This window comes from Alligator mississippiensis, chromosome 2 (assembly GCF_030867095.1).
Source record: "Alligator mississippiensis isolate rAllMis1 chromosome 2, rAllMis1, whole genome shotgun sequence".
NCBI lineage: Eukaryota > Metazoa > Chordata > Crocodylia > Alligatoridae > Alligator > Alligator mississippiensis.
In genome coordinates, this window is record NC_081825.1 from 6503236 (window position 1) to 6530936 (window position 27701).

The following is a 27701-nucleotide window of genomic DNA, read 5'->3' on the forward strand; positions in this document are numbered from 1 at the left end:
TCTTTTAGGACAGGAGTGCTCAGCTCCTAACCTATGTGCTATATTGGGGTGGGCAATTCTTTTGGATGGAGGGCCACTTTAGGCATTATTTTGAGCTGTTGTGGGCCAGGGGGAAGGAGATGCAAGTGATCTCATTTAGCCCAGGCCCATCCACCCTGCAACCACTATCAGGGATTGCAGGACTGAGCAGGCAGAGTCTCCACTCAGGCCAGCTGGGACCCCCCTGGGCAGAGCATCCTCAGCTGGATGGATGGGATGGGGCTACAGATGGGCAGGGAGCAGCATCCAGGAGTGGGATGGGCAGGTGGGGCCAGGATCACAGGACAGTGATAGTGCGGGGCTGGGCCTGGGGCGCAGACATGATCCACTCCCTGCACATCCCTGCGACAAGCACCAATTTTGTAAGCAGGGGCAGGTGGGGAACGGATCGCAGCTGAGCCCCAGGCTCTGGCCCCACACTGTCCCCACCCTGCAATCTGGGCCCCAGCACCACACACCTGCTCTGCTCCTGGATGCTCCCTGCTCACTGACAGCCCCATCCCATCCACCTGGTCGAGTGCACCCTGCCATTGTCCATAGAGACTGTGCCTGCCTACCTGCTTGCTCCATCCAGTCCCCACAGTGGTGGGCGCAGGGCAGATGGGCCAGGGTGCCTGGGCAGTGGGGCCGGATCTGGTGGTGGCAGCTGGAAGGAGCCACCACTGTGGGGGCTGCCAGGAAACAGAGTCTAGCCACCATGCCACCTCTACCCCACTGCACTCACAGGGGTGGGCAGGATACATGCCACAGCCCAAGCTGCCCCCCAGGCCTGGGCCAGGTGGGGGCCAAGCGATCTGCTGCAGGCCAGACAATCCCCTGGCAGGCTGGACTCAGCCCACAGGCTGGATTTTGCCCACCCCTGGGCCAGATGCAGCTCCCGACACCAAGTCATCCAGCCTGAAGGGCTCCGCTCCCCTACTGCTGAATTTCCAGGTCTGTGGGGAGTCCTGCAGGCTGGATAGTGTAGCCCTACACACTAGATCAGGCAGCCCAGGACCCCAAAGCCCAATCCCAGCATGTAGGGGGGGCACAATCCAGGTGTGCAAGGCGAACTGGAAGCAGTGTGGGGTCCAATCTGGCCTGAGAACCAACCCTGTGCCATTCATCTGGCCCACAGATCTGGAAGACCGATCACCACTGTTTTAAGATGCTTCAGTAAAGGTAAGCAAAGAAACAAATGCCTGATCCCCAAGTGTCTGTCTTACCCATGCCCAATCATCCATTAAATTTACTGGCGCAGGCCTGCTACCATTACTACTGGTGAGCTCAACTCCTGCAGCATACACTTTTATCTGGCCTTACCTACAAACTTTAAGCTCCAAAAGAGAGATTTTTAATGGTAATGTAGACTACAAGATTTTCAGATCCATGGCTTATCTTTAGTATGGGCTGTAACATTCACATGGTTTTGCTTGTCAGCTGGACAAACAAGATTCAAAATAATTAAAAAAAAATAAAATAAAACATGGAGGTTTGATCATTTTTAGAGAGTCTCTTTTTTCTACTGGGTGCAGTTTAATATTGATATAGAGCAGCAGGCATACTGTGCATTGTCGTAATATGTGGAATAATCAGGGCACTTACAGGCAATGAGATAGTTAGCAGTGTTACTCTGAAACCAGGCAGAAGGCAAAGTAGATTTGCACTTCATAGCTGAGTTAGTCTATAAGGTGCAAATCTACCCTGCTCTCTGACTTACCAGCAATACCAGTTAACTAGAAACCTGTGGAAGTGGTTTTACTACGTCAGGCAAGAACTTTTAGGATTTTATATATTGCTACAGAACAGAAAATTGAATTCTGCACTGAGCAGCTGAATTACTTAGATACTAGAACTACCTTTATTTAACGAATCCCCTGCTGGTCTACTAAACCAAAACTGCATTCACATAATTCACTAGTTACTGAAATACTGGCCCATACTGAGCCAGTTCTGGTGCAAATTTTAGTTTTAGTCCTATCAAAGTACAGTCTTACAGTTAAAGAAAGGTTGCTTGGACATCAAGATGAGTTAGTCTCAGCTTTCCAGTAACCGAAGCTGGACCTTTAGCATCTGTCCCTAATCTGTTCCCCTCCTCGCAACCATCAAGGCCCAGCCCTAAAATGGGTGAAATAATACATTACAACAATGATAAATTCTATCAGCAAGTTACTGTTATTGTAAAGGATCATTATTTAAGCAATGTCACTCGGGCTACAACTATTTTAAATGAAGTTCAGGGAGAGACACTTATTATTAGCAGACATTTCCAAGACCCAAACATTACACAGCTGCTTCACCAACACTCAATCCGCCCTCTTCCACAGACATTACAGTGATGAGAGATTATTCAGGACCAGAAATGTTATTTTTTTGGAGTTCAGTACAAAGCACTTGATCTGTATAGTCGAGAATTAGGAAAAATTCTGAAGAAGGAAGTCCCACTTCCATGAACCTCAAAGGGGCCACGGGAATGGAGACAGAGATGCAGATCACAACATCTGCAGCTGGAGAAAGAAGAGGGAGAGAGACTGGAGAGGGGTGGAAGCAATATTTGCAAGTATAACAAAAGACGTATTGTATCGTGCTGTTTCCATTTGTCTTGGAAGTCACCGAAATAACCTTGAATTTTTGCTTCAGTAACTAATGCCTACTGGGGCAAGCGCTACATGAAGTTAAATAAACCTACAAAGCAAGGAAAACACCATTACATTTTGCTCCCTGCCAAGGCGGGGGAAGCAAACCAACATAAAACCAGCTTAATCCTTTCTTCTCAACCAATGCCAAATATTAACAGCACACAACCCTAGCAGTGTTACCCTACACATGCAAAATTTTTACTATGTACTGCAGATATATTCCTATGCTGTCAAGGTGACGGTTCATTTTCAGATTTGAGGCAGCCCGTCCCTCAACAGCACAGCAATACTTCCATTAGTTTGGCATTTGCAGTTTCTCTTGAAATCCAGCATGGGTGTCATACAACTTTGTAGAACCTAATCTGGACCAGTTCTGAGAAGGTTTTTCTCCAAAACATAGCATCTTAGAGAATTAGACTGGCAGGGCCCTTGGGAAGTCACAACTAGTCCAACCCCCTGCTCAAGGCAGTTTCATCCCTCTCTGAGCCCTTCTAGATACATTTGTCCAACTTCCACATAAAAATCTTTCAATAACAGAGACTATCTAATCCCTGTGCCAGTGCTGCTTAACCACACTTGGAATTAGGAAATTTTTCTTAACGTGTAATCTGAATCTGCTGCAACTTAAACCCATTACTTTTCATCTTGGCCCCGGCCGACAGAGCTAATCGCCATCCTCTCTTGTAACAACCTGTTTAGCCTACAGAAGAGGAGGATGAAGGATGATTTGGTAAGAGGCATCAAATACAAGTTCCTCCAACCTTTTGTGTCACATCTTCTAGACCTCTACTCATTTTATTGTCCTCCTCTGGACTTTCTAGCTTGTCCATATCTTTTGTGAAGGCCGGTGTTCGAATTGGGGGACGGTACTCCAGCGAAGGCCGAGTGGAAGAACCGTTTCCTGCAACTCCAGTGCAATACGTCTGTTCAGACTTCCCACTATCATTTTTACAGCAGTAAAAACTGTTGACTCAGATTCACTTTATGATCTACTATAACCCTGTGATCCTTTTATGCAGAACTGCTGCCTTGCCAGCTGCAAAGTTGATTGTTCCTCTTAAGTATCGTACTTTTGACCTACCTTGTTCTAGTTGAATTTGGAACATATACCATTAACTTGCATATAAGTGTTGTGCGAGACCTTTACAAAAGCCTTACTAGGTTAACATGCATCGTATTCATTAGTAACCCCTCCCTCCTTATGCATAGGGCTGCACTCAAAGAATAGTTAATTAATGACTCACTCTCAAAACTTGGAAGGCTGCTGGAATAGGGTAGTTTGGCCCTTTGAGAGGGAGCAGAAAGCCTTGTTGAAGAAACCCAGCTATGGACATCGATGCAATGTGGGTCTGAGTATCCCACTAGTAGCTTAAAACCTCAGAGAAAGCAGAGGGCAGCAAACTGGGAGAAGAAGCAGTTGGCAGGCAGGAAATTGAAGTTGAGATAAAAAATTTTCCTTTTGGACTGGACATAAAGAAAAACTTTACCATCTGAGTACCCAGAGTCTGGAAGAGACTCCCCCCACAAATGGTGCAAGCGCCTACTCTGGATTCGTTCAAGAAACACCTGAATGCTCACCTTGCTGCAATCATCTGACCCCAGCTGACTTTCTTGTCCTTTGGGCAGGGGACTGGACCCAATGATTTCATGAGGTCCCTTCCAGCCCTAATGTCTATGAAATCTGAGATATACTGGAACCTAAAACTCTTGCTTGCTACCAGGAAGAAACCAAACAATTATACTGGGCCAGAACCAACGGTCCCTACTACTACTGGGAGAAGAGCTGCTGTATTGTTTGCTTGGTACAAAGATTGTTTCTGTACGTAAAGGACTGCCCAAAGAGCTCTTTAGGGAGCAAAGCCTGCAACACAGCAGGCTCACCAGCTGCTTGCAATGGTCACAAGCGTGGTTTAGCAAGGGTCTGACTCAGGTCACTACTCAGTATCTTCATTAACCACTGGGGTGATTGCAGAGAGCGCAATTTTAAGCCTGCAGACGGTGCCAAGCTGGGAGAGATGGCAAGCGCTTTGGAGAACGGGTTCGAATGCTAAACGACCTTGACAAATTGGAGAAAGGATCCGAAAACAACAGAACAAAACTGGGTGAGTGCAAAGTACTGTGTCGAGGAATAAATCAACTGTACAAATACCAACTGGGGAACAACTGGTGAGGCAACCGCGCTGCAGAAAAACAACCCAGGGGTTATCACAAACCCTCCATGAGTCAGTCATTTCATACTGACGCTCAAAAAAACCCCCGTAGTCATCATCCCATATTGGGATGTATACACAAAGGTATTGTACATAAGGTCACGGGAGGGTGCCCACAGGAACTGCTTCAACCCCCAGGCTAATGTAAAGAGCTTCAGTGCTCTACCAGCATACAACTTCCTCCAACTAAACTGCTTAATAACAAGCTACAGCACGCCGCAGCTATGGGACTGGCGAGCAGGCCTGCCACCATGCCTCCCAGCCATGGTCACCCCAACATGTCACCCCCAAGTCAAGTGTTAACAGCGCAGCCTGATGGATCTCCGACTTCCACTTGATGCTTCGTGCCACTGCTAGTTTCACATGCATCACCAGTGCAGCAAAACGGGCCCCTGACTGTCTCCTTGCCCTGCACACACAGCAGTGCTGCAATGTGCTGACTCTGCTCTCCCGTTCACAGCAGTCTTGCCTACTTGGCCACATCCTGCTTCCTTCTCTAGCTAGTGCGCTGCAGCAAGGCAGCCGGAAGCATGATGACCCTGGTACTTGAAACACCTCCTTGAGCTGTGCCATGTGCTCTGCACATCCGGGAGGAGGTAAATAAAAGAACCAAGGGACACTGCAGAAGACAGTCTTCCCTGGAGCCATCCTTTCTGGGGCAGAGACATTAGCAGTAACTGGTGGCAGCATAGTCCCAAGCACATGGGAGGACAAGCAGTGGCAGCAGAAGTAGGCCCACCTGCATCAAGCTGGCCCTGTCACTTTAGAGGCAAGCCATCAACAAGGACGTGCCCATGACTGAAAAAGCAGGGGGCAATTGCCATCTGGTAGCCAATGACCCCCAAAAGCCTCTAGGCTGTCCCCAGCCATCCAAGTAGGGCAAGTCCACAGTTGACCAGGTGTCCACGAGGTGCACTACGCTTTCCCAACAGCGCTGGATTTGTTTGCATCGGGTATTCAACCAGAATTGGGGGCATCAATGGCACCTACATTCCCACCATGGCTCAGAGTACATCAACTGCAAGGCATACTCCCATCATACTATAGGGTGTCATGGACCACCTGAGATGGTCTGTCAACATGAAGGTTCTCCAGTACCACATCCATGAGACCATTTTGCCTCTCCGTGCAGCGACCTCAACACCGGTCTGTGCCTGAAAGACAATTAAGCACCTGGCCTGGGAGATCCCTCTCCTCAAGAAGGTCCTCATGTGCCACTCCTCTCCTCTCTAAGGAGGCCACTAGATCTAAGACCTCTTCCTCTGTGTTCTTCTTCCTCCTCAGGCTTGATATGATTTGAGCTGCTATCTTGACCTGTATCCCTGAGCCCTCAACAGCAGCACCTGTGAAAGCAGCCATGTCTGTTGATGCCGACCCTGGACTGCCAGACAGACATGGAGCCACCGTCAAAGTTGCTCGACTTGATGTTAACTGATGAACTTCCCAAAAAGGTTTTGCATTCTGTCTTGGGAGCCTCTCTGAAAGGTGGCTCCAAAGAGGATGGAGCTGGACTGTTCTCCGTGGTGGCAGACGACAGAACAAGCAGCAATGGGCTCAAGCTGCAGCAAGGGAAGGTTGTGTTAGGTATTTGAAAAAGCTGTCTCATCAGGAGGATAGTGAAACACTGGAACAGGTTACCCAGAGAGGCTGTGAACTCTCCATCTTTGGAGGTTTTTAAGACCCAGCTAGACAACGCCTTGGCTGGGATGATGTAGTTGGGGCTGGTCCTGCTTTAAGCTTCCTGAGCTCCCTTCCAACCCTCATTTCCTATGATTCTGCAATTCATACTTGGGGAGGCTCTTAAGATGCTAAACTACAATAGCTTCTTGGGCTCCTATTTGGCAACTCCAATCCGTTTGTCACCCCAGGCATAGAGGATGACCCTGATGTACACAGCTGACCAAGGAAAAGTTGTGGGCCCAAGAGATGGGTGGGTCCACGGTCAGCCACTGCACCCTGATGCTCTCAACAGTCTCCCTAATTTTACAGGCCAACTTCATCTCCAAAGCTGTAACCCTCACCTGTCTCCTAAGTACCAGGTAGGACCTGTTATATGCAGTGTCTCCTGAACATCCTCCTACTTTTCTGTCCTGCTGCTTCAGGAAACAGTGCTGCCTCACCTCCTGGAAGGACAGGGGCACCAGGGTAAAAAGATAAAATTGCGATTTAAGGTCGGAGCAAAGGTATGATTTGGCTTCTCAAAGACCCTCGGTGCATCTACTGCAAAAAGGCAGGCAAGGCTCTTTGGGTAGATGTGATATCTTTTATTAGGCCAGCTGAGTAGTTGGGAAAGAGTTCTTTGCAAGCTTCTGGGAGCAATCACCCTTCTTCAGACATAAGGAGACTCTGCTGTTTTGACAGTCCAGGGAATGAGATGCTAACAGTGTGCCAGGATGTCAGTGAGATTGTAAATAGGTGGAAGGTAGGAAAACCAAAGGGTAGAGAAGGGAAGGGAGGGGAGAAACGAGGCCAAAGGTAAGTAAGGGAGATTCTACTGTAGTAGTTTTCCAAGGTAGAAAAGAGGCCGTCTGTGAAAAAGTATATAGCCTACACACTTTCCTTGCAACATCTGAAAGCGCAGCAGCAAGGGCTCGGTGACTGAAGGGACTGACCACTGGCCTGAGGCCTGTGCTATAAAACAAAGCTGTGCTCTGCTCCACTCCCCGCACCCTGAGTGCTATGGCAGTCAGAGATCGGGATCAGGAGGGGAGAGAGCTGCTCCTCCTCTTGGGTTGCTTGTGATTTATGCTACAGGTAACGCTTCTGGAAAGCAAGGAAAGCATAATGCCAGAGGGCGGGAGGCGGGGAAATCCACAAGTTTGTTCTCCAGCTTATCAGAGAGCACTTTCCCCTCGTTCAAAGGATCTGCTTTGCTTCCACTTATCTGCACTGGTAAATACATACTTTTGCCCAAAGGCCCACGTGTTTTCACCCTGGATGCCGTGCCCCATGCTCCCACGGCTTTTCAGAGGGAAGACAAAGGGGTCCTCAAGCTACAATCGGAGAGAGGGGGGATCTCCTAGAGGTGAGACACACGAGCTGTTTGGCAGGAACCACGAGACCAAAGGCGCAGAGGGCTGGGATGGCTCAGCCACACTTCCATAGGTCGAGAAAGGAGCATGCTGCTTGTGTTAACACATTCAGGTATGCGAATGGCATCAGGGACACGGGCTCCCATGGACTGAGCCAGGCAGGTGCCCTGGGGCAGGGCCAAAGGGGGCAAGTAGCAAAGTGTGGGCAGGGCCTTTCTACCCCATGCTCAGGCTGTCGGGGAGGAGGCAAAGGGAACGCTGGAGAAGGGCAGGCAGGGACTTGGGCACCGTGGGGGAAGGGACAAGCAGCACTGCCCGAGATGGAAATGGAAAATCCCAGCCAGGGCTGGTGCCAGCTTCTGTAGGCACTGCAGACATGTGGCCGTCTCAGCCCAGCAACAGGGGAGCGGGACAGCTTGCATGGATCCTCGCACGGAGCATAACATAATGACAATCACCAGCCCCTAGACAACTGCCTCCTAATGGTTTCCAGGGTGTTCTCCATGGTTCACCTTCCCCCCCACCAAAAAAAAGACACCTTCCCCTCTTTTCAGCCCCCCATAGATTCATAGATGTTAGGGTCAGAAGGGACCTCAATAGATCATCGAGTCCGACCCCCTGCATAAGCAGGAAAGAGTGCTGGGTCTAGATGACCCCAGCTAGATGCCTATCCAATCTCCTCTTGAAGACCCCCAGGGTAGGGGAGAGCACCACCTCCCTCGGGAGCCCGTTCCAGACCTTGGCCACTCGAACTGTGAAGAAGTTCTTCCTAATGTCCAATCTAAATCTGCTCTCTGCTAGCTTGTGGCCATTGTTTCTTGTAACCCCCGGGGGCGCCTTGGTGAATAAATCCTCACCAATTCCCTTCTGTGCCCCCGTGATGAACTTATAGGCAGCCACAAGGTCGCCTCTCAACCTTCTCTTGCGGAGGCTGAAAAGGTCCAGGTGCCCCAGTCTCTCCTCGTAGGGCTTGGTCTGCAAGCCCTTAACCATACAAGTGGCCCTTCTCTGGACCCTCTCCAGGTTATCCGCATCCCTCTTGAAGTGTGGCGCCCAGAATTGCACGCAGTACTCCAACTGCGGTCTGACCAGCGCCCGATAGAGGGGAAGTATCACCTCCTTGGACCTATTCGTCATGCACCTGCTGATGCACGATAAAGTGCCATTGGCTTTTCTGATGGCTTCGTCACACTGCCGACTCATGTTCATCTTGGAGTCCACTAGGACTCCAAGATCCCTTTCCACCTCTGTGCCACCCAGCAGGTCATTCCCTAGGCTGTAGCTGTGCTGGACATTTTTCCTCCCTAGGTGCAGCACTTTGCATTTCTCCTTGTTGAACTGCATCCTGTTGTTTTCTGCCCACTTGTCCAACCTGTCCAGGTCTGCTTGTAGCTGTTCCCTGCCCTCCGGCGTGTCCACTTCTCCCCAGTTTTGTGTCATCTGCAAACTTGGACAGTGCACATGAAGAGGCTGGATGGAAAAGGTGCACCCAGTTGACCTGAATGGCAGAGCCAGGACCCATCCCTCATGCTACAGGAAACCACAATAGGGTTTATGTCCCCAAAGATGGTCACACCTCACACCCAAAGTGCCCGGATGCCTTGCAGCCTACTTATGTCTCCCCAGTCCCAGAAGAAAGAGCCAGGCCCCCCTTTCATGAAACTTATCCCTAACTGATACAAGGGATCTGCCAGTAGACACTTGAGGGTCCCGTCATACACTGGGTCTTGCCCAAAGCAAACCCAGGGTCACTCTAGGCATTTTGAGTGTGCAATGCAAATAAAGCTGCCATCATTCAAGTTCCCCATTACTCGTCCGTAGTGTCAGCCTCTAGCCATGCAAGCATTCCCTCCAGGCAGCTGGTACCCGGCACAGGCCATATCTGAGCAGAGAGGACGAAGGCAGGGTGGTTAGGAGAGTAGGCTGCAGGCTGTCCTTATGGGATGACAACAGAGTGGCATATGGGACTATGGCTGGCTGGAAGGACAGGAAGATTGATGCTAATTTGAGCCATCTGGGTCCTATGGCTGCTACGTCCCCTGCTCACAGGTGCCAAATAGGAAAAGGATCCTTAGGGGTTCTCCTTGCTGCAGAGGCAGAGACAGTCCAGGACCTCTGATCATCTCCAGCTGGTTAAAAGACTCCACACATGCAGACATTTTTCCAGGGCAAGTGGTATGGCACGGTGCTTGAGTGGGTGCTCAAGTGTGCTGCACGAAAGCCAAGTTCCTAGGGTGATGGTCCAGAAAATAGCTGTCTGCCTCCACACCTAGCTTTACAACAGCAAAGACGCCTATAAGGAAGGGCCTGAGACCCCAAGTCAGCTGAGTTGGGAGCAAGTCAGAGGGGCCTCCTCAGCTGGATGAGATAGGAGGCATCGAAGAAAAAGGCAAAGACTATGGGGTACCAGCAAGCCAAGCAATGCCCTATCACACTGATGAACCTACTTTAAGTGCTCAAAGCAGGTCCTGTTTCATCCAAGGTTATTTTTTTTATATAGTTTAAACTGATTTGTAATGCTTCATCACTATGTACTGTCTGTCTCCTCATTTCTTAAGTGCCAAGCGCTTGAGGCATGGCAAATGCTTATCTGTCCATACCTTACGATCCAAGTAAACACTCCACACAAGTCAGCAATGCCAAGGCCCCAGCTGGAGCATTGTGCCAGCTTTGGACACCATGCTTTGATAGGCATCATTTGGAGAGATACCACAGAACAAGAAAAACTGAAGATCTACAAAACACCGCCTATTAAAAAAAGCTGGAAAGGACTAGGATTTCGTCTATAAAAAGAGAAGACCAAAGGGAAATGCAAGAAGTGTCAAAATGTGTTAGACAAAAAATAAAGTTACGTTGCAAAGGGAAAGGTTTTAAGCTGTTCTCCTTGTCCTCGGGGGATAGAACAAGAAATTTAAGTACTACAGTACAATAAGGAGGTGAGATCTGAAGGGAAAAAAATCCTGTTAGAAAGGATAAGGACTACAAGAGTCTCCAGGAGTCTCCGTGATCGGAGGTTTTGAGAGCAGGTTAGACAAAGCTGTCAGGTTAGGCATAACCAATTCTGCCTTTGGACCAGAGGATAGACTAAATGACTTGATAAAGCCCTGTCCATCCATACTTTCTAGGTATCCTACAAAAATGGCTACTTTTCCACCATTTCATTAACAGGTAAGACAGACCTTCAAGTTACATATTTCCATACCAAAATCAGAGCTTCATGTTTTCATGACCCTTTCCAAATTTGCAAATGTGGTCACCAATTTTTGAGAGCAGGACTTGGCTACTTACTGAGCCTTTACTGAGAAAAGCAAATTGGAAGTCTCCCAATTTGTGACCCAGCTACACGGTTACAGTACCAGCCTACTTCACAGGCTCTTGAAGGTCTTCATGACTAAATTTATAGACAGCTTTGTAAACCTAAGACAAAACAGAAGTTCTGTAAATGAGAGTATTTTTGTGGTCAACTACTGGAATACTACATTGGTTTCTACTAATTTCCTTATTAACCTCCAGTTCATGCAAAGGAGAAAAGATCTTGTTCAAAATAAAATAAAAATTCACCAAAAAGGCGTATCATGCCATTGCCACATCAAGAGATTTCAGAACTGAAGCAAGAGGTTTAAGCTACCGCGTAATATGCTCTGGACACCACAATCCTCTCCCGGTGATATTTTGGTTCATGTACATTGAAAATGTTCCTAATCGATTTTGGTAGTTTCCTCAAGTTCAAAAATGCAATAAAAAAAAAAAACCCCTAAAATTTATTAAAGGATGAAAAAAAAAGGAGTGGGTTAGTTAGCAAGATGTTGCCTTAGAAACGTAACAATCTCACTCCACAAATACTAGCAAACAGATGGAGAAATCAATGGGCATTCAGCTTAAACCAACATTAGAGACCACACCAATAATTAGAATTCGCCCTTAGTTAAAAAGACCTTGCACAGTACCCACGAAGTAGCAACTGGATCTATTCATTTTCTTGTGCTTTTACTGTATTAAATAGTAACTTTCCTGCAGCGGCCATTAACTTTGGGGGACCAGCTGCAATACAAAATAGGCACCTTGCGGTTTTTAACCTTCCAGCTGCTACACAAATATCACAGCAGAGCTTTTCAGTATTACAAATTATTGCAAGTGTGGAAATCTACATCATGGAAACGCGACAGCGTGCCCAGACAGTGTTTTTCTCTCATCTTTACAATCAGATGCATGCGTTTCCTTTTTTCAGGCTTGTCTATTAGGGTAGCCAACCTCACAAAACAGCACACGATGAATCTAAAGGACAAGATAACCTTGCGTATCATTTATAATCTTTATAAATGTGAGCAAAACTAAAGAGAAGTGAAAAATGCGTCAATGAACTAACTAGGACATCATCTCTCCTTTCTGTTAGGAGGAATCCCCCATATTTAAAAGGGGCACAAAATGTTTAGAGCTTTAATAGTAAGAAATTACCCAAGGCAAAGCATACCACCTTCCACTTCCGGCATACACCACTTTATTACTTGTCCCCAATTAGAATTAAGCAAGAATGAACCACACATTTCTCTTCACCCAAATAAATTATTGCCACTGACTGAATTTCAAAGCACTGCAAAAAACTCCAAATTTGGCCAAATGTGGCCACCTCCACCCCACTCCCCAAAAAAGACCATTATAAGGATACCATCCCCACACTTCCCAACATCTAATGAAAGTTCAAGACTTGGGCCCTTATTTTAAAAAATAGGGTTAAGTCTAGTTACCTGACAACCATGATTTTCTCAACCAAGACAGACGTTACATCTCCCGTCACGCCAGACGCATGGCAGGAAGCATAGTGTTTGGGATGGAGCATAATCCCAGCCATGCCACCATGGAGCTGCCCTCAACCCAGTCTTGTGGCTGCAACAGGGGCTGGCTCTGTCCTGGACACAGAGCTTACCCCCTCCGCCCTAATCCGATCCCAGGGACCAGGATGGGGGTAGCTCGGGGATCCAGGCCTGTCCCTTGACAGTGCCAACAATCAACAGATGTGCAACTCTGGGACAACAGCAAAGCATGCACAAGAGCCAACCTACTGCAGGTTTCTACTTAATTTAAAAAAGCATATACTTTTTATTCTCCATAGCATATTAACCTCGATCCCCTTCTTAGTGTCTTCCAGTTTCAAGGCTAAAAACATTTTAGAAGCATCTATTCTTATACTTTAAAGCATCATGCAAAGTTACAACTATAAACACACAGAACATGGGACTATAACAAGATGTGCCCTCTTCTGTCATAACCTAATTCCATAACTATTAATAAACTGAAACTGCACAGATACAAATTTGAAGTTTAAATGCATTTAACTGAGTTATAGCTGGGGTGTAACCTAAGCCAACATACTATTGGTCTTTCAAAGGCTCTTTAAAGTTTAGCTTAATAAGATTAATGACATACCACGAGCGACTTCATTTTTAGTAATTTGTTCTTCCACAACGCAGAAGTTTTATGGAACTGTTTTACATGAATTTACAATGTGAACTCGATGAAAACATTTCAAAAAATCCCATGGAAGTAAGGACTGCCAATCGGATATCGAAGATTTTTTTCATTCCCTCCTGTACAGTACTGGCTTTGTAAAAATGTGGTTACTTTGAACAATGTGTATGCCTCCTCAAAATGATATGCATCAAAACAACAAAAATCAGGGAGTACTTAAAGACTATTTCTGTGCCCAAAATGAAGAATCGCGACTTAAAAAATTGCTGCAGCCTGAACTTTGGAGAAGCAAACAATGACTGTTCCAAATTTAAAGATCTCCTTCTGCTGTGAGACATGTATTTGAATGCAGTGAATCAACCAGTTAACAAAAATGCACTCAAAGGCCATCAGGCAAGCAAAAACCAGCTATAAATAAATATGGTTAAAAACTGCAAAACATTTTCTATACCATAAAACACTTCCTTTCGTGTTTTAAGAATTTAAAAATTGCTGACTATAAAATATGTTGGTCCCTAGTCCCAACATGATCCCCTGCAGGGTTTTTAAACCTACAGTAGCTTTAAGAATAATTCTTTCTTCACCTACCATTTAAAAATTCAGGACTTTCCAGCCACTGGACCAAATAACTTTAATGTCCGTCCATACTTTCACTACACTGTAAAAATAAAAAGAAGTCTTTGACGGCAAGGCGCCTAGGCACCTTTACCTTAATATTTTCTTGCATTTTTAATATAAAAAGTCAATGCAGACGATATTGAACTATTTCCATCTTGCTTAGGACAAAGGCCCCTGGACAGGTATTAAAACAATGATGTGACTGGGGATCAGACAAATTTTATGCCCTATTCCAGACACTGCATCTCCCGGCATGCCAGACACGCATGGCAAGAAGCGTAACATTTGGGATGGAGCATAAACTCCTCCGATCCCACTCATGCCACTGAAGAGCTGCCCTCACCCCAGTCCTGTGGCTCCAACAGGGGCTGGCTCCATCCTGGGCACAGATCTACCCCTCTCTGATCCCAGGGACCAGGATGGGGGTAGCTCGGGGACACAGGCCTGTCCCTTGACAGTGCCAACAATCAGCTGATCATCAGCACTGGCCCTGGACAGGTCTGGGTTCAGGTCCAGATGTAGGGGAAGACACAAGCAGACAGGTCATTGTCAGCACCAGATCACCGCCAAGCTCTGGGTGGTTCCAGACCCAGCAATGCCTGGGGACAACTATAGGCATTTTGACGTGCTGGGTCCCATCAAACCCCTACACCTTGCTAGGACCTGGCAGATTTGTTGCTTTGTCCTGAAGGGGCTGTAGGACCAAGCAGTAAACCTGCCAGGACCCAGCAAGCCCAGGAGGTTTGCAGGGAGTGTTCACCATCAAGAGGGTGACAGGGCAAGGCAGCAAACCTGCCAGGTCCCAACGAGACATATCCCAATGCTGAAAAATCAGTGGCTGTCAGCATCAGGGCCAGGGCAACCCCCAGCCAGATCCCAAACAAGCCAAATCAACTGCCTGTTGGTATCAGGATGAGAAGAAATGCCCCACCTTCGGCTGTGATGCCATACAAGGGAGCCACAAAGATGCCCCATGTATTTTGTGGAATACCTTTGTGGTTGAGTTGCCATTTTAAGGTGCCATAAACTTAATGACCATGTGGCACATTGCTATTTATGGCGCACCTGACATGTTCAATTGCACCATGAACGCAACGTGTGCCAGGACAGAAAAGCTTTTCCAGCTCTGGGTGCAGAATGACCCCCCCCCCCCCCCCAGGTCAGAGGTAGCCAGGTAGCTGGCACAACCTGCCCGCAGGCGGCACTAGGAGAGCACCTGCAGCCATACGCTGCTAAAGCCCAAGTTCATGAGCCAGATCCAACCGATCCCTGGCCCAAGTGAGTGAAAAGCATTTCATAGTGCACACAAAATCATAGTGCACAAGGTCAAGGTAAACATTTAATATGCTGAGTCCTTGAAGACCGATCTAGTAGAGAGTTAACCATAAAATGAATGTGACATTCTCAACATAATTGGGAATACAAAGCAGTCACGGCATAAGCAGGACCAGAGCTTTGACCCGGAGCCATCGTGGAAAGCTTGCTTCATCCATGAGTCACACATGCATGGCTCTACCCAAGCATGCTATGGCTTCACCTCCATAAACACTGACTTCACAAAGAGTTTTTATACAATGAAAAACTTCCATTATAAAACTTGTTTCAGAACACCCCATACAGCAATATGCATGACATAGCACTGAACAAAACTGCTTAAATACTAATAGTCACTCAATGAAAGGCCACTGGAAGTAAAGCAGCATGCAAGCAAACAGACTGAAAAAATAAGAACCATTCAACAGATATGGTCAGCTTAATTTATAGACTAGACAGCACTAATAACCAAAAACCACCAAGCAATTTTTCATAACAGTAACTGATTATAAGCCAGAAAAGGTAAGGCAACTACTAGAATGTTTAAATGGTCTTGAAAGCACGATTACTGAAGCAAGCCACCTGCATGGTTTCATTGCGAGATCTGAAATTTAATTTATTCTTGTGGGCAAATAATTGCACAGCAATAGGAAAACCTTGACAAAGGAGAACTCGTTTGATGTATAAGCTTTAAAAAAAAATAATTTACCAAAAAAAAAAAAAATACCACTCATTTTCTTCCCCCCACTTAAGTGCACTTAAGGATAAATGACTCTCTGCACTAAACTCTGTTTCAAGTTCTGACACCAGCAAAACACTTCCTTCAGCTGTTCGGCTGTCTTAGTATCACCTTGCTCCCTTTCAGGATGGGGGAAGTTAGTTACCAAAAACAGAAGCTGCTACCAACCAGAAAATAGACTCAAGCAAAACAAACCCCTGGAAAAAAAATTAATAAATCTGGAAACATATAGTTTAGAGACATACCTCCCTCCATACAGCTTCACACAGAGCTATGGGGATGGGTAAGAATCCCAGTGCCTGTTGCCAACCCTGCCACAGTTTTCCCCGAACCAACCATCTCATATCTCAAATCCTGTTTGTACAATAATGATGTATCAAGCATGTGTGTCTCGGAGGCATCTGTCATGCACAATTCAATTCACTGTTAGCTTCTCTCCCTTCGCTCACCCCTGCTGCTATATGCCATTCACTGAGACAGCATTTAAAACAAACAGGTAATTTGGTAACTGAGTATATATCTTAGAAACCATAGCAAACGAGGGCAGGAAGGGACCTCAGGAGGTCACATCTAGTCCAACCCCCTGCTCCAAGCAGGACCAGCTCTGCTGCATCATCCCAGCCAAGGCTTCTTCTAGCTGGGGCTTCAAAGCCTTCAAGGATGGAGATGCTAATTAAAATGTCCTTTTATTTTTATTGAAGACTAACTTAGGTCCCTCAATTAGCATGCTCGTTTTCAAATGAGCCCAACAGGGCATATGGACTTTAAAGCCCTAAATGGAATAATCACAGATCATTTGGGAAATGTGGTGATATTTAGGGAACCACTGACCCACAAGTTACAGAACAAACCCTACCCCAGGGCTTCAAGTGAGGCAGAAATTTCAAGCCAACCTCACTGCCAAGGAGTTTTGCAGGCAAAAAAAAGGCAACCAGTTTGTACTTTTCATGTCACCTATCCTACAAGCCATCTTCAATTTAATTAGACCTGCGCATTGCATCTGCTTTCTCTAAGCATGGTTGTGCTCTAAAAATACCAAATGCTCCAAGATTCTGTGTTGTATCCAATTTTCATAATGAGACTGCTCAAACTGCAAGGTTTTCTTTTAACTTTACAACCAGCCCTGCACAATTAGCCACAGCCACTGTAGAGTTGGATACTTTCCATCTCAAGTAGCACCAGCATTTTCTGCAAGTCAATTTTTGTCCTCAGCTGCAGAGACAACTAACCCGCCTCCAGACATCTAGGCAGACACCTGTGCAAACTCCCATCATAACCAGACCTGTGACAGCATTTTCATGACATGAAATAGGTAAAAAAAGAATCCTGATTGGCTTCTGTAGTCCAGATCATGCAGGACTTTTCTTTGTTCTTAACGGTGGTGTCAAAGAGCCTGTAAAAACCCCCATAGTATGGACCCAGCTCACAGAGCCAAATGAGTCTGACACCCCTGGACTACCACATCCCTAGAAGATACAAGACTTTTCTTATGGAAATCAATGAGACAATAATTACAAAACTTTATTGTGATTGTGCCACATTTAGGGTGTCACTTTTACAAGCAACGTACTTACAATCAGAGAGCCATCAGCTTGGAAGGGACTGCAAGGGTCATCTAGTCCAACTGCCTAACATAATTTAACAAAATTAATGTTAATGGAGCACTGGAAATTTCTATATTGAGCATAAGCTTGGAAACTACAGAGTTATAAAAGTTAGAGATTTTTAATTGGACAGGTACAAACTAAAAACTGATTGAATTAAAAAATAAAGACATTTTCCAGGTGTTGAAGTATCGATATCTTTGCAACCAACGGTATGCTTCACACTACAAAAATACAAAGCTTAGAGAGAGGCTGCCCTAAGAAGCTTAAACAGCAAGTGATTTTTTTTATTTGTTAGAAATAAAAGGACAGGCTGGCAAAGTCACACTAGGAAGTAACAAACTTGGAGGGTTTTGTGCGTGGGGAAGGACCCCAAACTCACCTTGTGGACGCCAAGGGACAGATGCCAACGACAGGTGTATACAAGTAGAAAGAAACATACTTTTTAAAGCAAAAAGATGGGGAGACATGTGGATGAGGAAACAGCAGTGGACTTTTTTAACATACTGTAAGACAATTAAATGCAAGTTAGCCTGGAAAAAACGGTAAGGAGAAAGGAGCAGGAAATGGAAACAAAGCATCACTGATAGTCGTGCAGTCACTCAAATAGCTAATATAAATTTAATTCAATTTAAAGTTCCTGTCTGGAGAAGCAGTATAGCTTTCAGCGACTGCAAATCATCAAATCCTCCTGTCCTGCTATATGAGAACAAAGTATGGCTCAAGTCAATTCATTCCTTCCTCTCGGACTGAACTTGCGATGATTTGTTCCTCCATCCCCAGACTAAACACCTATAAAGTTTCACAAGTGCAGGCTATTATAAGAAAGGAAAATTAAAGAGCACTGCCTTCGCCTGAGATTTACCTGTCATTGTCCAAGTATACAATATTTCAGAGCAATTATCCATAGACAAATGTGTTGTGTGCAGTAAGTTCATTGTTTTTCCCTTCACTACTCATCATTTGTAAAGCTTAGGAGGACAAGCAAAGGTGATTTTTTCCCCCCATGTGCATTCCCCATGTTATTTAACTTCAGGAGGAAGCAGGGAAGCAGCACTACTGATCATGTTCTTCTTGAACTCAACTGAAGGCAGCATTTACTTCAGCAGTTTGGGGATATTTCTGTGGAGGTCATTTAGGCCAACAGTAAGCTACCCAAAATGGTTAAGGACTCCCACATAGACAGAGGCTCATTTAGCTTCTCAAAATGAGGCAACTGGGGTATGGACAGATCCAGAGTAAGGGCAAGCAGCACCTCCAGACTCACTCAGGAGGTTGTTTCATGCTATAAGTAGCCATTTGTACATAAGGCAGAAAACATGGAAGCAACTTCAAGCCCCCAAGAGATGAGAAAAACTTTTCCGAACAGCCTGGTAGGCAGCAGCGTCGTCTCCAATTTGGCAGAAACACAGGAACCATCTTCCACTTGTGCCGTTTGTCCAAGAAAACAACGAGCAAGTAGAAAGCTGTTGGGGGCAGTCAGTATTCGGCAGAGTCAACCAGCATTCGATAACTCAGGTAATGAGCAGTTCAGAAACTGGACAGAAGAGAAACCCATATTCAGTTGCGCTGTCTTTCCACTTTTCAGCCATTGTCTGTTTGTCATAAGATGGCCAGTTTAAGCAGAGGGGAAAGGGAGGTTTAATGCAACCTTTAAAAAACAAGCCAAATAAACCAAGGCTGTCAATTAATCGCAGTTAACTTGCGTGATTCATGCAAAAATTGCGACTATTTTTCTTCAATCTCGCAATTAATTGTAATTCATTTTTTTAATAGTTTGTCAGCCCTACAAATAACCTGTGCTGGTCATTCAGTACAAGCTAGAAGGCTAGCGAGGAAGCAAGCCATAACCTAGAAACAGCCTGAGTAAACTCAGAGGCAACTTAAAGACAGATAAATGCAGAAAAGTCTGAAGTGCACAATGCCTTTTTTTGTCCTTGCCTCAGTCTTCACAGGCAAGGACAGCTCCCAGACTGTGCTGCCAGTTGCATTAGTTTGAGGAGGAGGTGAGCTGCTAACGGTAGCAAAAGAACAGGTTAGGGACTACTTAGAAAAGCTGGATGTGTACAAGTCTATGGGGCCAGATGCAATGCGTCCGAGGGTGTTGAGGGAGTTGGCGGATGCGATTGCAGATCCATTGGCCATCATCTTTGAAAACTCATAGCAATCAGGAGAGGTCCCAGATGATTGGAAAAGGGCAAATATAATGCCCATCTTTACGAAAAAGAAGGAGGGTCCAGGGAACTGCAGACCAGTCAGCCTCACCTCAGCCCCTGGAAAGATCATGGAGCAGGTCCTTAAGGAATCCATTTTTAAGCACTTGGAGGAGGAGAAGGTGATTAGGAACAGTCAGCATGGATTCACCAAGGGCAAGACATGCCTGACCAACCTGACTGCCGCCTTCTATGGCGAAATGACTGGCTCTGTGGATGCAAAGAAACAAGTGAATGTGATGCACCTTGCACCTTTAGCAAGGCTTTTATAATGGTCTCCCACAACTTTTTTGAAGGCAAGCTAAGGAAGTACAGGCTGGATGAATGGGCTGTAAGGTGGATAGAAAACTGGCTGAAGCACTGGGCTCAGAGAGTAGTAATCAATGGCTTGATGTCTAGTTGGCAGCCGGTATCAAGTGGAGTGCCCCAGGGGTCAATCCTGGAGCCGATTTAGTTCAATACCTTCATCAGCGACCTGGAAGATGGCATAGAGCGCACCCTCAGCAAGTTTGCATGACACCGAGCTGGGGGGAGTAGTTGATACACGGGAGGGTAGGACTACAATTCACAGAGACCACGGCAAACTGAAGGATTCAGTCAAAGGGTTTCTCATGAGGTTCATCAAGGACAAGTGTAAAGTCCTGCGCTTAGGATGGAAAGATCCCATGCACCGGGACAGGCGGGGGGGGGGGGGGACAGACTAGCTGGGCAGCAGCTCCGCAGAAAAGGACGTACAGGTTACAGTGAACACTAAGCTTATTTTGTCTGGAGGAGAGAAGACCGAGGGGGGATTTAATAGGAGCCTTCAACTCCCTGCAGGGGGGCTGCAAAGAGGATAGAGCTGGGCTGTTCTCAGTGGGGGCAGATGGCAGGACAAGGAGCAATGGGCTCAAGCTGCAGCAAGGCAAGTTGAGGTTGGATATTAGGAAAAACTTTTTTTTTTTTGGTTTGTTTTTTTTTTTTGTTTTTTTTTTACTAGGAGGGTATTCAGCAGCAGCGGTCACTTGAAGTTGAAGATGATGTCCGTCAGGCTTGATGGGTCCCCAGCTGATTGAGGAGCCCGATTCTGGATGCGCACGTTCTTCGGCAGTGGGGGCATGTTGCTGCACAGAGGGAGTGGGATTCGCACCCCTGGGTTAGCCTCCTTCTCGAGTCGTTGGGCCTCCAAGGGTGGTGAAGCACTGGAACAGGTTACCCAGAGAGGTTGTGGAGTCTCCATCCTTGGAGGTTTTTAAGGCCTGGCTCGACAAAGCCTCGTCTGCGATGATCTACTTAGGGCTGGTCCTGCTTTGACCACGGGCTGGACTAGATGTGAGCTCCCTTCCAGCCCTCAATTTCTATGATTCTATGAAAACTTAAGAATTCCACAATGTCACTGATCAGCCCTGCATATAAATATGTGATCCAAGTAAAATCACAGAATGGTAAGGGCAGTCTCCCAGAGCATGGGTGAAGATGATGCATGAATTAAGGAAGAAGTGGCAGCTAGGACTTTGTCTGCCTCTCTCTTGGATAGAAAGCAGGAGGGGAAAAAAAAAACCTTGGAAAATCTAGCACAGTCTCTAGTTGAAAGCAATGTCTAATGTCCATTAGAGAGGAAAATGTTTCATTTACTCATTTTACTTCATGCAATTACAGTGAAACCTGTCTAAGAAGGAAATGTGTCAAAGCCAGAACTTTTTCCCATCCTCATGCAATTCTCTCCCAGTCAGGTCTCACTGCACTAGTATTTAATATATGCCTAGCTGCAGCATTTCCTGATCATTGTCTATGCTTTGTTTAATTGTTCTGCTGAGTCCTTCCTGTAGAACTAGGAGAAAAAGATTTTTTAGAGCATAAAATTTGATTATACAAACAAGAAACTACATGGAAATTATGCGTAAATTAAGCTGAATCTGTTTTTAACTCGAAATCTAGTGAACCCCCTTAAGTTGCCAAAAGTTCTGGGGGGGTTTTAATGCCAACAACATATTTTAGTTACTGAAAGTATTTGCTTGTTTCAGGTTTTCCAAAATTTCCAATTTATTTTAAGAATGAAAATGATGATACTAGGTTGCTAGCTAAAACCTCATTCCTCTATTGATTTACTTACATTCTCCAAGCAGATAGATCCTAGCTTTGTGCAGACAATTCCTTGGCTAAGTATATTATATTACTCTATATATTCCTTAATAAAATTCAGCTAGTAGTGCATAACCACTACAATTAGGTTAATAAAAATACACTGTAATCTTAAATTTTCTTTCAACGATCATATTGTGCTGCCAAGCACTGTTAAAAGTTTCAACCTTCCACCTCTGAAATAAATATATTTCAGTGACTGATGAAGCGATGCCTATACATGCCATGCAGTTTTCAAGAAATGTTCAGTGTTTAATTGCAGATGAAAAAATATAGTTCTACATCCATATGCATACACAAAGATCTAACTTGAATTTAACTAAAGTTTCAAAAGTCAGGCCCAGACTTTATGAATCCAAAACACATTCACACTGCAAAACAACTACCAAACAAACATTGCTCTCTCTAGTTACCTAGAAGACACCGGCCCATCCGGGAAGATGCTGACCCATCCCATCCAGTCTGGACTACAACAATGCAGTATAGCTGGGCACTAAGCCACCAATCCTTAGGAAACCGGCTATAGCTTTCTGTGCTAGTTGGAGTTTCCTGAGCAATAGAACGATCCCAAGCACATCAAACTTGGCCTCTGCTCTTGCTGCACATGCCAGGCCAGAAGCAGCACTGCACCAACAGGCCCATCTGGTCTAATTGGGTCTCGAAAACAACTAGGCTGGGGTGAGCAGCTTTTGGGGCTGGAAGGCCACTTAAGGAGTTTTAGTAAGCTGTTGCTGGTGGGGGGTGGGAATTGATCCTATCCGGCCCCAGCTTTTCAGCCCTGCACCCACCACCGGAGGGAGCAGGTAGGCAGGGTCTCCGTGGAGTCCTGCCTAGGACTCTGCAGGCAAAGTGCACTCAGCAGGGTGGGCGGGGAGCAGCACCTGCAGGCAGGGATGTGCAGAGAGCAGACCACAGCTCTGCCCCAAGCCTCGGCACTGCGCTGTCACCGTCCCGCAACCCCAGCCCTGGTGCTGCCCCCGTCCCGCTCCTGGATGCCGCTCGGCACCATCCCATCCGTCTGGCCAAGCACGCCCTGCCTGTGAGGGTCCCAGACCAGTATCCATGGAGATCCCAGCTGCTCGACCACTCTGGGCGATGCCCCCAGTGATGGGTGTGGGGCAGGTGGATGGGCTGGGGTGACCAGGCAGCAGCAAAGTGCGTCACCTCCATGGGGGCTGCCAGGAAGTTGAGTCCAACCAACGTGTGCCACCCCTGCCCCACCACGTACCCAGGGGCAGCAGGACCGGCCCCTGCACCTGGGCCAGGCAGGACCAAGGGACCTGCCACAGGCCACACAAAATCCCTTAGCAGGCCAGATGTGGCCCATGGACTGTATTTTGCCCATCCCTGAGCTAGGCTGCGATCCCTTCAGGAGCTAGCATGCACAGCACTTATTTGTTTCTCTCTTCACGGTGCGTCCTTGCACTACGTATGCCAGTGGTTCTCATTCAGGGTGCCACAGACACCGAGGTCCTTTGAGTTCCTTTAAAGGGTGCTGCATTAGCGCTGTCAAGTGTACAAACGTGATTCACAAGAAACCCAGAGACTTCAAGAAGGAATTCACATTGTTAAAAACGTTCTGCCCTGTTGTGGTCTTTGCAACAGAAAAACTGTTCTACGATTTTTCCCTATTAAAAAAAAACAGCGAAAGCTAAGAGCTGGCATTTTCCAAGGGGTGCCTTTAGTGCAACGAGGGAGGCCTGGAGTCTAACAAGCTTGAGAACCACTGGCAGAGACATATCCTAGGAATCACCTCAGACCTAACAAAATGCAAGATGCTCCTTTCCAGCCTCACCCTGCCTAGCCAAAATGGAGCAGAAAATACATTTCAAAATACTATAATAAGGCACTATTCGGCACAATGTTCTCTGAAACAGGAAGAGAGAGAAAGAGACGGGGGGAGGAAAAAAAGAAAAATAAATCACACAAGAGTTGTTAGCCACATTGCTTCGAGCACCACAGAAGGGTGCTCAGATGTGACAGTGATGAAGACTAAGGACTTGAACAGGATAGAATTATCATCTCAGACACTTATAACGTAAAGCCAAGACATCCCAATCTTCAATACAGCAGCACGTAACAAACACAGTGGACAACATAATAAGATCCATTAGAGAGTTTAGTAGGTCAGTGAACCAGAACTTAATAGGTGGCAAGCCATGTGATGCACACAAACATAAAGGAGTCGTGGCTACATAGAGCGTATCTGCACCGAGACAGGGAGTACTGCTCAGAAGCAGCTCACCCTGCCCACTAACACCAAGTCCGACAAGTTGGGCTACTGGGTGCCCAGTGCATGCCCAGAGCTATACGGACTCCCTGCCTCAGGCACGCGTTCAGGGCCCCCAGTGCAATTATGCTGCCTACTTTCCAGGGTCTGATGTCCACAAAGCACGCATACCAGCAAACTGTGAGCCTCAGCAGTGCTCCAGAGCCCACCAGAGTGCATATACACTATTCATGGCAACTAGAGAGAAAAAAGAGCATTTAACACAGTAAAACATCCTCAGAGAATCACAGGTACAAGCAGAATACACTGCATGGTTATAAAAGCATCTCCTTCTCAGTTACCTTCATCCTCCCCATCTTAGCCTACGAAGCTTAATGATATTACACCAAAACACTCAGAGCTCTGGGCAAGGAAAGAGAAAAGCTCCGGTAACATTCAGGACAGGAGGCCAGACTTAAATTAAGCAGTACCCAAGTCGTGACGAAGCTTCGTGAAATCACCAAAAACGCCATTTGCACTTTTCTCCTAGAGCTGAGTTTGTGGAATTTACCAGAACTTTCAGTTAAAAAATAAATAAATAAATAATGCTGTTTTGCTACCAAGCCAGAATCTGTGCATTATACTTTCAATCACATTTTTCAAGTGAGTTTAACAGTAGAATTATATGTGGAGGAAAAAAACAAGCAGCATTATCAAAACAGTCCCAAGTGGAGAGAACAGATAAGGCAGTTAGAAGCACGTATATGCCATTTCTTTTGTTACTCATCTATATTAGTCGTGAAACACAAAGGAGCCTCTGCCTTCATTCAAAGCTACTCCTTTTCAATTGAAACAACCCGATATGCTAAAGCGGTGCGCATACAAACAACCAACCTCACAGGCAAGGGACTATTTCAGGAGGAGACGGGACTCTCATCATCTAGAGGATACGAAACAACATCAAACTTGCGATACGGACTGAATAACAAGTTCAAGAAGCGAGCTCCTGAATTCAAGAGCTGGGATGGCCCAGAGCCGTGTGCCTGGCGAGGACCCCACACAGCCAGGCCACCACTGGGAGCTCCCACGCATCGGGGGCTTCCTAGATAAGAGGCAGATTCCTCCGGCCACCAGAGCAGTGGGAACTGCTCCTACATCTACCCACGTCTCCAACTTTCTCTCCACCCCAGAGCCAGGGCAGAGGGCCGCTTTGCAGGACAGGCTCGCAAGCAGGGGAAGCATCATCTCGGAAACATCAGTCCCTGTGTTCACACCTCCCTTTCCCAAGGAGGAGAGCTGAACCCATTCCTGGACTGACCTATACCCTTCCAGGCTGGCCCCCGCGCTCCAGATGGCAACGAACCAGAGCCACGTCGCACGCCACCCTTTGGCCGTTCTGCCAGAGATACCTGCTTCCAGAGCAGCCACAGCTGAGACGAGCTCCCCCAAACCCTGCCCCCACCTCTCCTCTCTGCCCAGCCCCTTGACTCAGGCACCCCCAGCTGCCCCCTTCTCCCCGGATCAGAAATGCCCGCTCCCCCACACCCTTCTCCCTTCCTTGGCCAGGTCCTGTACCCCACGGCCCCCAGGGCTGGCCCTGCCTAGACCAAAGCCCCTTACACACACACCCACAGGCCCCTGCTCGGCCTGGTCCCCCAGCCCACACCTCTCCAAGCTACTGCCCGTGCCCCCAGTGTCCTGCCCACCGAAGGCACTCCCTGCACCCTCCAGAGCTACACCCCATGAGCACCATGCCCCCAGCCCTGCAGCCCCTCCAGACCCCTGATCCCCAGCACTACACCCCACCCAGCCCAGCCCTACAGTCCCCACAGCCCTACGATGCCTCCAGAAACCTGTTCCCCAGCTCCTGCACCCCCCAGAGCCCTGATCCCGCAGTCCTACAGGGCCCTGCCCTCACAGCCCTGCAGAGACCTGCTCCCCAGCCCTACAGCACTTCCAGAGCCCTCTCCCCCGCTGCCCCAGGGCATTCCTCCGCCGCCCCACACCCCCAACCCTGACCCCCGAGCCCTGTCCCCACACCCCCATCATCCCACCAGAGGCCTGTCCCAGCAGCCCCGCCCCCAACCCCACTCGCCCCACAATCCTGCCCCCAGCTCCCACCCCCATCCAGCCCACTGCCAACGCCCCTCACAGCCCTGCTCCACCACCCTGGAGACCATCCAGTGCCTGGTCTCCACAGCCCCGTGCCCCCAGCCCCACCCCCCCAAAGCACTGCCCCTAGGACTCGAGCCCCCCCGGGGCCCTGTCCCCACCCCGCTCTCCCCACAGCCTTATCCCCAACCTTACAGTCCCCAGCCCCAAGTCCTAGTGCTGGCCCCCCAGCCCCAGCACCCCGCTTAGTACCCTGCCCCCACCCCTATAAGCCCTCCACAGCCCTGCCCACACCCCTATAGCCCACTGTAGCACCTTATCTGCACCCCTATAGCCCCCTAGTACCCTGCCCCAACCCCTATAGCCCCCCCAACCCTGCCTCCAGCCCTATAGCGCCCCCAGTACCCTGCCCCCACCCCTACAGCCCCCCCCGAGTACCGTGTGTGTACCCCTACAGCCCCCCACAGGACCCTGCCCCCACCCCTAGAGCCCCGCCCCCTCCCCCTCGCCCCGCCCCCCGGGCCCCGCCGACCTGAAGCGGCCCCCGCAGTGCTGACACTGGTCCCCGACCCAGCCGGGCTGGCACTCGCACTGGCCGCTGGCCGGCTGGCAGCGCCCGCCATTGGCGCACGGCTTGTCGCACTCCTTGGCCTCGGCCGCCGCGGCGCCGGGCAGCGGCAGCATCAGGACGAGGAGGAGGACGAGGAGAAGCAGCAGCGGCGGCCGCCGCCGGCCCGCGCCGCCCCGCGCCATCCCGCCGAGGAGCCGAGTGCGCTGCGCCGGGAGGAGGCGCGGACGGACGGTGGCCGGGAGAGACGCGCCGCGCTCGCTACGGCGGCCGGCGAGGACGCGCCTCGCGGCAGGTGACGCCACGCGCCCGCCATAGAGCGCGGCGGGGCGGGCAGAAGGGCAGGGAGCGCGGCCCGTCCTGCCGCGGGAGGAGCATAGAGAGGAGGCGTGGGAGGACTCCGCCCCTGCTGGCGCGGGGGTGTCCGCGCAGCGAGGCCGGGCAGGTGCCTGCTGTGCTCCACGCTGTCCTCGGTCACGTCCCCCAACCTTTTGTATTGCAACGGGCCCCGCACCTTGATTCTGTCCAGTACAAAGTATTGCATCTGCCCAAAGAGCCTTGCCTTCCTAGACCCACGGGAAGAAGAGTCTCCCGCTGCAGCGAGCGCGGTAGACGTACAACCGAGATATTCCTGCCAGCTCGCAGACCACAATTCGGAGCAGCCCCGGGCGAACTTTTAGTATCAGGCCCCCTACGCCAGAGAAAGTCAAGCGAGATCCGGATCACGGGGGGCATGGTGGGAATGATAGCCTTCCCACGGTGGATGCTGAGCAGGGGCAATACCACCTAGAAAAGCTAGACATTTATAAGTCAGTGGGACTGGATGGACTTCACCCAA

At 48.2% G+C, this 27701-nt stretch overlaps 1 protein-coding gene across 3 annotated transcripts in view; it reads right to left on the minus strand.

Moving 5' to 3' along the window:
• The window catches only part of ATRN (attractin), a 245943-nt gene extending 218827 nt beyond the window's left edge, over positions 1 to 27116 (minus strand). For 2 of the 3 annotated variants that reach the window (XM_019495622.2, XM_019495624.2), the window contains exon 1: positions 26828 to 27116. In XM_019495622.2, the coding sequence (XP_019351167.1) occupies positions 26828 to 27048 (221 nt within the window). In that variant the 5' untranslated portion in view covers positions 27049 to 27116. The remainder of the gene's footprint in view (positions 1 to 26827) is intronic. The other variant, XM_014597094.3, reaches the window with a different exon arrangement.
• Positions 27117 to 27701: the final 585 nt, after the last annotated feature.